The following is a 12247-nucleotide window of genomic DNA, read 5'->3' on the forward strand; positions in this document are numbered from 1 at the left end:
ATATAATTTTTATGATTTATTTAGCTGCCATTAGCAGAAGTAAATAAATAAATGAGGACTATATTGGGTTATATATTGGGTTGCCCAAAAAGTAATTGCGGATTTTTTAAAAGAAAGTAAATGCATTTTTAATAAAACTTAGAATGAACTTTAATCAAATATACTTTTTTTACACTTTTTTTCTAAAGCAAGCTAAAAGTAACAGCTGATAACTGACAGAATAAAGAATGCAATTACAGAGTCACAAGCTGTGAAAAAATTTGTCAACGCCAACTATATGAAAAATCGGCAATTACTTTTTGGGCAACCCAATATATGCTCTGAACTGTGAACCAGACGCCATGGCATTGGCAACGAGTTGAATCATAGATATGACTATTTAAAATGATGTTTTAGTCCAATAATCTGTTGAAAACGATCTTCTTTTCTTTTTTTATTTTCATAAAAAATTTCGTCTTACAAACATATCTCAAGTTTCCAGTTTTACTTATTACACGGCCCCAAATTGACATATCTAAGATTAATACAACGCACATATGGTAGTGAAATTTTTCGCCAACATAGTCTTTCAAACCAGTGTACATGCCAGTGTACCTACCAAGTTCTGCATCACGTTATCATTATACCTTTAATGGGAGTTGTTAATTTCCCTATCGGTGACTACTCTTGCGTTCGGCGTTATTGATTTTTTGTTCAACAAAGATTGTTATCGATTCTTTAAATTGCAATGTTCTTTGGAGTCAGAGAAGAAACATCACTTGCGAAGTTGCCATTCAATAATGGTATGGAAATGTCTTGAAGTTAGTATAATTTTAGACTTTCACCCATTACAATCTTCTGGATATCTTAAATAACTTTAAATTATAATTGCATTATTGACAAAGATGGAAAATAGACAACTTTCTTTGATTGTGGTTGTGTTAATCGGTTTTGTAATACAAAACAGTGTTGAAGGTACAAATATACAGTTTTCTCTTGAAAAAATAGATAAAAATCGATTTAATTTTTAATGATTTTAGAAAAGTGTTTGTTTTTTATTGTGGTTGATTTAATATAACTATTATTTGTGAAGTACCAGCAGAACTGTGGTTTCCTCTAGAACTTACAATACAACACCATAAATTTAAGGCAAAGAAGTAAAAATACTAAAAGTTTGGCCAGGCCTATTCTTACTTACCCTCTACGATTTATTTACCCTGTTGATTATTTTAACATAACAACGACATGACCCATGTCTGGCATTGATGTCAAAAGTATCATCGAGAGAGTGGGGAGTCTGTTGTCAAATCTTCATTTGTGGTCCGATTTCCAAAATAGTGCCCAAAAATCTCTTCAAAAAGGTCTTTAATATCTCGTCTTTGTTTGGGGATATTCGACTTTTGTTTTTTTGCAATTATGACCGAGACCGGCTTCGTATTTTGCAATTGGCGAAGACACTTGTGGTTCGACATTCAATTGTTAGCATGATTTGCATTCGCGACAAAATTTACAACGACTTTGCCGCAAAAAGTATCGACATCTGATTATTCAGTAAAAAGTTATACAGTTTAGGAGTCAAAAATGTGAAAAATGTGTATTTTTTGCATTTCTTGGGTCAAAACAAGTAAGAACGGGCTAAAATCGGGCGAAGCTGACCTTAAGATACCCTACCCCACATTGGCAATGCAGGCTAAATCCTCGAAACTAACCAAAATCCATAGATATTATAAGAGTCATAGAAGAAATTGTTGTGCAAAAATTTGAGAAGATCGGTTGATTAATGCGCTAGCAAAGACCTTGAAAGTTACAATCCGGATATACATATACTTTGGAGCTATATCTAAATCTGAATAGATTTTGATGGAATTCACCACTGATCCAAGTTTCGATATAGACAAATAGGTTATTATAGTTGATCGGGAACTTTCGGTGGACGTTGGTTGTAGGCGTCAGTTGTCGGTGCGGGCAATGAATGTAGTTTGGGATAGATAGCGGGCGCCTTGTTGTCGGATGCTCCTTGTGTAATATGAGCGCTTGCCTCACTGAGGCATAAGAGAAATCCTTGTATCAATTTTTGTGAGGATCGGTTAAGAAATGACCAAATTATTGCAATATTACTAAAATTGGAACGAAAATATATATGGGAGTTATGTCTAAATCTGCACCGATTTCTTTGAAACTCAACAGCAATGGCGGGAGTCATAAGGAAATTCTTTGTGCACAGTTGATGAAAGTCATAGCAAGACACCACGTGCAAAATTTCAGCCAAATCGGACAAAAATTGGCTGAAATTGAAATTGGGCTGAAGAACTCAAATCGGGAGATAGGTTTTTTTGGGAGCTATATCTATATTTGAACAGATACGGTTCATTTGCAAACCCCAACGACCTACATTAATATTGTATTAAGTATCCGTGCAAAATTGCAAGCGGCTAGCTTTACGCATTCGAGCGATATTGTGATTTCAACAGACGGACGGACGGACATGGCTAGATCGACTCAGAATGTCGAGACGATCATAAATATAAGGGGTCGTTTTTTAGCTATTATCTTTTTGGCAACACAGGTTTAAACAGCTCACGCATGTGTCGTGTTTTGTTTCACTGTCAAACATCTTCAGTTTGGTCTATAATTTAACCATCAATCGTCTTACAACGCTTGCAAATTATTGCATTTTATTTTAAAATGCGTGCTCTGCTAAGAAAGTTCATCGCGCGCTTCTTCTCTTCTTCCGCGACGAAGCTCATTTTTGGCTCAATGGGTACATAAATAAGCAGCATTATTGATATTGGAGAGAAAATCAGCCAGAAGCACTGCAAGAGCTACCAATGCATTCAGAAAAAGTAACAGTTTGATGTGGTTTATGGGCTGGTGGCATCATTGGACAGTGCTTTTTCAAAGATGATGGGAATCGTAACATAACTGTGAATGAATTAATGTGGGGGCTATCGTGAGATTATATCCAACTTTTTTTTGCCCAAAGTGCAAGAGGTCGACATGTATGACATATGGTTTCAATGAGACGGTAGCACATGCCACACAGCATGCGTAACAATGGACTTATTGAGAGACGAGTTCCGTGAGCGAGCGATTTAACGCCTTTAGACTATTTGTTGTGGGGCTATGTTAAAGCTCATGTCTATCCAGACAAGCCCAAGTCAATTGACACATTGGAACATAACATTGAAGCATTTATTCGTGAGATACCGGCCGAAATTTTGAAGGAGTGTGCCAAAATTGGACTCAACTGTTGGACCATTTGGGCACAGTCACGGTCAAAATTTCGTATTTAAGCGAGGCTAGTTTCAGTCTTTAATTAAGGTACACTGTAGTCTTGTTTCAAAATCAATTTCCTTATTTCAATGATATTTTGACCCTCATTTAATATTTGTGTCTTTAATAACAAAACGTAAAGTAAAGGATTTATTAATCTTCCATATAAAATACAGAGTCATTAAATCAAGATAAAATTTTCCACCAAAGGAAATGTTTCCTTAAGAAGTTTATAAATTGAGCATCCTTTTTTGGTGTCAGCCCCTTTGACAACCGATTGTCTTTATGGCTATACCTGCTGTGCGAGGGTTGCCTTTTATATTTGCGTTACAATCTGCCAATTGACAGCTCCATCGTAAAGCTTGGCATTTTTGAGGTTACACGTACTCAGAACGTTTCATACGAGCGCGAAAATGGAATTAAATCGTGAACATTTTTGTGCGCTTTTTTTACAACTTTCGATATGGATTAACTCAACAAAAGTGCATCGATAAACTTAATTAAATTTTTGGCGATGAAGCTCCATCAAGGACTAGTGTTTATCGATGGTATGGTGAATTCAACCGAGGTTGTAGTTCACTCCAAGTTGAATTTCGTGAAGGTCGCCCAAAATCAGTTGTTGCTGCAAAAACCATTGGTGCTGTGCGATAACTGATGTTGCAAGATCGTCATGTGACTTACCGTGAGATTGAGACAACCTTAGGCAATGGCAGCATGTATTCAATATTGCAAGAACATTTGACCGTCAAAAAAATTTGTTCTCGTTGGATCCCACACAATATGTCAATCACTAAAAAAAGGCTCGTATCGATTGGTCGAAAATAATGCTCCAAAAATACAAAACACCTGCATTTTTGGGCACTCAAAACATCGATTTGATGAGTAATCCGCCGTATAGTAATGACTTGGCACCGACTTCTTTTTATTCTTGTACATAAAAAATAAAATGAGAGGTCAACGTTTTTAGACAACTGAAGAAGCGGATGTCCGAGACGATAAATTTGAATATAACTGAGTCAAGACACAAACCTGACATTTTAACAGAGTGATTGACATTTTAACAAAGTGATGTCCAGTCCAGCACAGTGGATCATTACGTTAAATTCAAATATAACTTTTGGGACCAAATTTCTCCGATCTGAAATACAATTTGAATATGGGGACTGCTGATTCTAAAAGCTCTTGGTAGGGGCTAATTCTGGTATTAGTTTGTATCACCTATCTATGACCAATCCAGCACGGTGGACCATTATGTTAAATTCAAATATAACTTTTGGGGCGAAATTTCTCCGATCTGAAATACAATTTGAATATGGGGACTTCTGATTCGAAAAGCTCTTGGTAGGGGCTAATTCTGGTATAAGTTTGTATCACCTATATATGACGAGTTCACTGCATGCCGTTTTAAAAATGGGTCATATAGGTCTTAAAAAAATATTTTTGGCACAGAGGTTTGAGGGTTTAGTTATTATTAAGCATTTTATAGTTGTAGATAAATTCTTTAGCAAGTGATTTTAGAAAATATTAGGTGAGAAAATGCTAAAAATGATTTTTTTTATTTAAAATACAAAAGAAAATTAGTTAACAGTGCTCTGTTAATCATTTAACATAGCTCTGTTAAAATGTCTGGTTTGTGTCTTGGCTAAGTTATATTCAAATTTCGATGCGTTCAGAATGCATGTTTTGGAGATACCTCAATCAGAGCTCAAACTTAATGACTCTTTTACTCGTTATGGTTGCCTATTACGTCTTGATCATTGGTTTCATATATTCTTCATTAATCTTCCAAAGGGGAGGGACACGGACTGTTGACCATAAGAATGAATATCACTTGAATGAAAGGTTTTTATTGATTACAGAAAAGAAATCGCCAGACATACAGGCGGTATGGACACAGACAACACACCACTGGCGGACGTTTCAAGTGCCTGGGTAGAGCGCCATCATCAGCGCCATCTTGTTCACTGAGCCACTTGAAATATATTTCAGAGAGTTCTGTTTTTAAATATACCTTACACATAGATCATTGTCCAGGTATAAAACAGCTTAAAACTCTTTCCGGCTTATGCCTGACAGGTGTACGTGCTCCAACGATAGTAGTATTTACTGTTCTAAAATAGTTTTGAGAACCATAGATAAAATAGAATATTTAATGCTTTGCCTTGCCAAACTTAATGCTATTTTCTATTTACTAAGTCATTGAGGTATTGTGCCTTTTACGCCAAGGGGTGTGATTATAACACATTCAATTAACCAAAACAATTCCATAATATGCGAATAGGTCAGGAACAAAAATGATAATGCCAATGAGTAATACGTTCAACAAATTAAGGAGTCCCCCAAAAACACTTTGTCTTCTATGTGTTTTGCATACCCTTCTAATAGCAGCTGGTGTGTGTATTACACAATTGGTTGTACACACGGGCATACTAACTACCTTCGTTTTTAACTGATATGCGCATTTACAAATATAAAAAATATTTATTAACAAGTTTGAACTTTTTAGTTACTGCGATAAGATAAAAAAAATTTTGGTACATCAATTCCAACCATAATAAAATGTGTGTAAGTTCAATACAATGTACCGATTTCACAGTGAAATTCCATGTCAATAGTTATGTTAGAGATTGACACTAAATTGAGAAAATATTTCTCCTAGACAAGCTATGAATCATTCCTAACACAGGCATCAACATACTTTGAGGGTCCACCAAAAGGCCCCATTACCATTCATCAACAGCTTTTTAACACCTTAGCAATATCGTTTTCAAATTTCCTAAACACATCTCTTGTTATAGGAAACACCATAGCATGGGAGTTATATTGGTTGCCCAAAAAGTAATTGCGGATTTTTTAAAAGAAAGTAAATGCATTTATAATAAATCTTAGAATGAACTTTAATCAAATATATAATTGCCATTTTGTTCGATAACCTTTTGCCATCTTCCTGGCAAATTTAGTATTCCACGCTCATAGAACTTCTGGCCTTTATCTGCAAAAAACTGACCCAAGTGCGATTTTATAGCCTCATCATTGTCGAAAGTTTTACCATTTTAGGAGTTCTACAAAGATCGAAATAAATGGTAGTCTGATGGTGCAAGGTCAGGGCTATATGGTGGATGCATCAAAAGTTCCCAGCCAAGCTCACTCAGTTTTTGGCGAGTGACCAAAGATGTGTGCGGTCTAGCGTTGTCCTGGTGGAATATGACACCTTTACGATTGACCAATTCTGGTCGCTTCTCCTTGCTGTATTCAATTTCTACAATTGTTGACAGTAAACATCCGAATTAATCGTTTGGTTCCTTGGAAGCAGCTCAAAATATACCACACCCTTCCAATCCCACCACACAGACAGCATAACCTTCTTTTGGTGGATATCAGCCTTTGAAGTGGTTTGAGCTGGTTCACCATGCTTGGACCATGATCGTTTTCGACTAACGTTGTTGTAAACAATCCATTTTTCATCTCCAGTTATGATTCGTTTTAAAAACGGATCCAATTCATTGCGTTTAAGGTGCACATCACAAGCGTTGATTCGGTTTGTTAAATGAATTTCTTTCAATACATGTGGTACCCAAATATCAAGCTTTTTCACCAGTCCAAGACTTTTTGTGATAATGAACGGTTGATTTTGGTATATTTAACTTCTCTCCTATCTCACGCTCATTTACATGACGATCCAATTCGATTAATGCTTTGATTTGGTCATCATCAACTTCATTTGGCCGACCTGAACGTGGCTCATCTTTAAGTGAAAAATCTCCAGAACGGAATTTGCGAAACCAATTTTGACACTGTCTTCCTTTTAAGGCTTTATCACCATACACATCTCGTAACTTTTTAGCAACCTGCTCCGCGTTTTTTCCTTTACGGAAATAATAAAGTAAAATATGACGAAAATGCTCCTTTGTGGGCTCCATATTAAAATTGACGCCAAAGAAACAAATGTAAAAAAAAATTTCGCGCACTTTTTTTCTAAAGCAAGCTAAAAGTAACAGCTGATAACTGACGAGAAGAAAGAATGCAATTACAGAGTCACAAGCCGTTGAAAAAATTTGTTAACGCCGACTATATGAAAAAACCGCAATTACTTTTTGGGCAACTAATCCGCAATTACTTTTTGGGCAACTAATTCATTTCTATATTTGGAACTGCGCCGCCAGGGTCGCTCTTAGGCTGAGACTGCTCGGTATGCTGAAGGAGGATGGTTGCAGCCACAGTTCGATTCTGGATGTTGTGGATACGGAGGGTAGAATTAGGGGGATCTCCGACTACCTGGCAACAGTGCCGACTGGAGTGAGGGCATTCGCTATTCGTTTTCCTGAGAGCGACGAATGGAGGGCGGACGGTAAACTTGAGGAGGATGAGACCTCGATCTACAAAGATGGCTCCAAGATGGAGTCAGGGACTGGATTGGGGGTCTACTCTGATGCATTTAATATCAGTGTGTCTCTGAGACTGCCGGACGAGTGTACGGTCTTTCAGGCAGAGGTCTGTGCTATTGCAGTAGCCACAGGAGAAATTTTGACAAGAGGCCCACCGCCCTAGAAACTCAGACAGTATGGCGGCACTCAAGGCCTTGGGGTCTAGGATGGTGATGTCGAGATGCGTGGCGGAGTGTTTGGAATCCTTGGATAGGCTACGGACACACGATGTGACGCTGACATGGGTTGCTGGGCATAAGGGGATTCCAGGGAATGAGAGGGCGGACAACTGCGCCAGGAGGGGTTCTTCTGCACCGGGTGGCCCCGTCATCGGTGCCTACGTGCCATTTGTCGAGCTACAGTCGAGTGGATGGCCAAGGCAGCATCGGTGGCGAGGTGGGAAACGGTGGATGGTTGCCGGACTGCGAAGGCGCTATGGCTGGTCATCGACCGGAGGAGACCGAGGGAATTGCTGGCGTTCGATAAGAGGTCGATGAGTACTTTGACAAGGGTCATAACCGGACACTGTGCTATAGACCGCATGGGGATACCGCACAATGACTTCTGTAGGAGTTGGCTTAATGGGGATGAGGAGGAGGAGACTATGGAGCACTTGCTTTCTTCCTGTCCGGGTCTGCAAAGACGTAGGCTCTTCTTTCTGGGGAGCCGTTTCTTCTGTGATCTGGGTGAACTTGCGTACCTCTGGTATCTCTCCTAAGATTTGTTGAGGGAACAGGATGGTTCCGAAGGGGGGGTGACACAGGCTCCGGCGTTGGCAGGTTCGTGCTTGCGTAGCGAAGGGCGGTTCTTCACCTCCCTCTTGGGTTTTCTCCACTCCTCCAGTTTTTTGTCTTTGTATTATTCTTCGTGAATAATTTCTAATACGAGGTCTCACATTTTCCACTTTCTTCCCTTTCTCTCTATAGGGTACCATAATGGGCCAAACTAGCCTCCGAGTGAACTCACCTTTGGTGGGCGACCCATTCAACCTAACCCAACCTAAGTAATTTCGTTTGTTGGTGTTGCAGAAGTTTGTTGTGTTCTTTCTTTCGTCTGCTTGATTCTGTTGAGTGTCCAGATTCAATAACCAGAACTACTCTGGTTTGCCGGGAGAGCTCAGCTTCTTTAGGGGGCGGTCGTTCTCCAAGGTCTACATTCACCCGGAGTCTGCATGAATGTTCTTTAGACCCGCTTGATCTAAAGGTTCTCTCTTGTATCGCTGAACCTCACGCTCTAGATCATTTAGATCTACCTAAAGGCTACTGGGCGGTGGACACCTAACCACAAGATAATGATTTGGATGGTCTCTGCGATAACAGCCCAAAAAGTATGGCTTGGACAGCATGTAGTTATGTCTTCGCACTGGAATGATCTTCGCCTCCTGATGGAGATGTTCGTTTCGTTCGTAATACCTTTTGCTATAGGAGGGCACCGTAGCGCAGAGGTTAGCATGTCCGCCTATGACGCTGAACGCCTGGGTTCGAATCCTGGCGAGACCATCTGAAAAAATTTTCAACGGTGGTTTTCCCCTCCTAATGCTGGCAACATTTGTGAGGTACTATGCCATGTAAAACTTCTCTCGAAAGAGGTGTCGCACTGCGGCATGCCGTTCGGACTCGGCTATAAAAAGGAGGTCCCTTATCATTGAGCTTAAAACTTGAATCGAACTGCACTCATTGATATGTGAGAAGTTTGCCCCTGTTCCTTAGTGGAATGTTCATGGGCAAAATTTGCATTTGCATTGATCTGAGACCTCAAAAGATACATATATTCTTGGTCGTCTTGACATTCTGAGCCGAACTAACCAAATCTGTCCAAATCACGATAATATTCAAACAAATGAAGGCTATATATCAGCTTGAAATTTTGGACCGATGCTTTATATTGATATAGGGGGAATTGCCATATCGGAGAATTGTCATATCGGGGAATTGCCATATCGGGGAATTGCCATATCGATTTAGATTTGGATATAGCCCCGATATAAACCAATTCCCCGATTTGACATCTAGAGCTCCTACAAGCTCCAATTTTCAGCTAATTTAGCTGAAATTTGGCAGAAAGACTTGTGTAAAGTGATCTAAGCCTAAATCCGTCTAACACAAAGGTTGTTCTTTCAGTACAGTGGCAACTGGGTAATAAAACTACCTTTCTCCAAAGGAAAGGGTAATACAACTACACTTCTCCCAGAGACATGTCTACCTCTCTCCAAGAGAGAGGTATGAAACTACTCTTATTTAAGAAGAAAGGGTAACAAATTTAATCTTTTCCAAGATAAAGGGTAATAAAACTACAATTTCAAAAGGAAAAGGGGTTTTATCACCCTTCTCAAAGGAATAGGGTATTAAAACTACCCTTCTCCAACTAACGCTATCATTCCCCAAGGGAAATGGGAATAAAACTAGCATTCCCCATGGAAAAGGGTAATAAAACTAGCATTAAACAAGGGAAGGGATAATAAATCTGGCATTCCCCACAGGAAAGGGTAATTAAGCTACCATTCTCCAAGGGAAACAGTAATAAACTATCATTCACCAAGGGAAAGGGTAACAAAATTACCATTCCCTAAGGAGAAGGGTATTACCTCTACCATTCCAAAAGGGAAAGGGTAATAAAAATACCATTCCCCAAGGTACGGCCGGACACCATTTTAATTATCGTTCAGATATGTCCATTATCAGACATAGACCGCATATAACTAACAACCATACTTAATATGATTCAAATCCCTCCACATTCTGATAGAACCTTATCGTGATCCTACCATGCCAGAGCTTATGAATCCAATGCACTCACAACTTAGGCTACATAACTGGTTAATTGGTTATAAAATATTAAGGCAAACTTTTATTTCATATTCTTTCCATGTTTTTTTCACATTTTAAGGTCTGCAATGTTATGTCTGTGAAGACTGCAATGAATACCAAGATTTTAAAGAACTAAGTATTTGTGGCGAAATCAACATGGAAATGACTCAGAAGCCCAGTACATTACCAGAACAAATGCCGCCTGTTCAGAATGCGTCATCATCACAAGTTCCAACAACAAATATAACATCATCATCCACTGTTGCCAGTCCAGTAAAGCCTGCACCGAATGATGATGATTACTCTTATGAATATAGTTCAGAAGATCATAATGACAGCGGAGGCAGTAGTTTCGGCGGAAAAAGAAATTCCACGACTAAAGGTCCCAGCAGCTCAGTGCAAACCACTGCTAGTCCACAAAGTCAAGTAACGGAGGGTAGTACGAATGTTACTTCAACATTGGGAAATAATAATGCTTCATCTTCAGCGGTAACAACGACTGTTTCAACAAATGCTTCATCAACTAGTGCGAAACCGGGTGCTGAAGACTATGACTATATGGAATATGAAGATCAACGATCGTTTAATATCGAAAAACAGCGTAGACCCCAACCCAGATCCGCAAATATAACTCTATTGAAAATTGATGAACCTGTCTGTTATATGTACAGATACTATGGTATGAGTTTCTGCAACCCTTTTTATTAAATAACTCAGAAACTAAATTCTTTTCCTTTTCCTTTTATATTTCAGCCAACAACACAGTTTTCACCAATCGTGGCTGCACCACCCTTCTCAATTCAAATAAATTTCTCACCTGTCAAACCTTAGCCAATGAACATACCATGGTGGGTTGTCGCATCTGTAGTACCGATGGCTGTAATAAATATGATTTGGATGAAAGTGGTGAAGATCACCTTAGTGATGCTGGTGCGACTATGGGCTTCCCCATGTTAATGGTTTTTATAATCTCGGCCATAAATATGGCTACTTAAGTATTGAGGGACATCTTCATGTTATGGATAGTATAAGAAGTTATTTACATAATCCAACGAACGAAAACAAATCATTAAAAGTGAGCCCCAAATAATCTTTAAACATAAAGAACATATTTATTGTACGATATATCTGAGCAAAAATGTTATTGCTCATCAGTTTGGACTTAAATGTTGTTAAAAACAGGGTGTACGAGTACATTGTAATATCACATTGTTTGCATTGTAATATCACAAGACAAGATAGAACATTTTTCAAAATAAAATTTCATCATTTTCCTATAATATAATTTTTTGATATATATATATAAATAATTTTTGGATATCTCATTAGGGGCGGGCCCTCCCCCTTACCACAAAAGTACTACCCAAAAATAAAAGTGTACTGATCGGGACAATATAGGACTCAAATGAAAGGTATTCAAGAGTAGAGTACGAATTTCACATTAAACATTGGGTCCGAGTAACTGGGGGGCCGCCCCAACCCTAAAAACCCCTCAAAATAGGTTTATTGGGCGATCATGACAATATGGGACTCAAATAAAAGGTATTCGGGAGTAGATTGCGAATATGGTCAGGAAGGAGAAATAGGCTTTATAATTTATAGATTATTGAAAATCAAAAGTGTACCCAAAAGGACGATATGTGTACCAAATAAAAGGTGTTGAAGATTAGAATACGAATATGGTATTAAAAATTGGGTCCAAGTAACCAGAAAGTTGCCCTAACCCACAATCTCCCCCAAGCAGACAAATTGAACGTTCATATC

At 38.6% G+C, this 12247-nt stretch overlaps 1 protein-coding gene across 1 annotated transcript; it reads left to right on the plus strand.

Annotated features, from left to right (window-relative positions):
* Positions 1 to 812: 812 nt before the first annotated feature.
* On the plus strand, positions 813 to 11768 carry LOC106088068 (uncharacterized). The gene is made up of 3 exons (XM_013253365.2): positions 813 to 954; positions 10563 to 11162; positions 11237 to 11768. The coding sequence occupies exons 1-3, from the start codon at positions 885 to 887 to the stop codon at positions 11476 to 11478; spliced, it is 912 nt and encodes a 303-aa protein (XP_013108819.2). The 5' UTR covers positions 813 to 884; the 3' UTR covers positions 11479 to 11768.
* The last annotated feature ends 479 nt before the right edge of the window (positions 11769 to 12247 follow it).

The sequence above is a fragment of the Stomoxys calcitrans genome, chromosome 3, assembly GCF_963082655.1.
Source record: "Stomoxys calcitrans chromosome 3, idStoCalc2.1, whole genome shotgun sequence".
Taxonomy (NCBI): domain Eukaryota; kingdom Metazoa; phylum Arthropoda; class Insecta; order Diptera; family Muscidae; genus Stomoxys; species Stomoxys calcitrans.

What these genes read in the sequence shown, in the direction of transcription:
- LOC106088068 (XM_013253365.2), top strand. Translation starts at nt 885, where the DNA reads ATGGAAAATAGACAACTTTCTTTGATTGTGGTTGTGTTAATCGGTTTT. An exon ending in AATACAAAACAGTGTTGAAG is followed by an intron (nt 955 to 10,562) that starts GTACAAATATAC and finishes TCACATTTTAAG; the next exon opens with GTCTGCAATGTTATGTCTGT. An exon ending in TTATATGTACAGATACTATG is followed by an intron (nt 11,163 to 11,236) that starts GTATGAGTTTCT and finishes TTTATATTTCAG; the next exon opens with CCAACAACACAGTTTTCACC.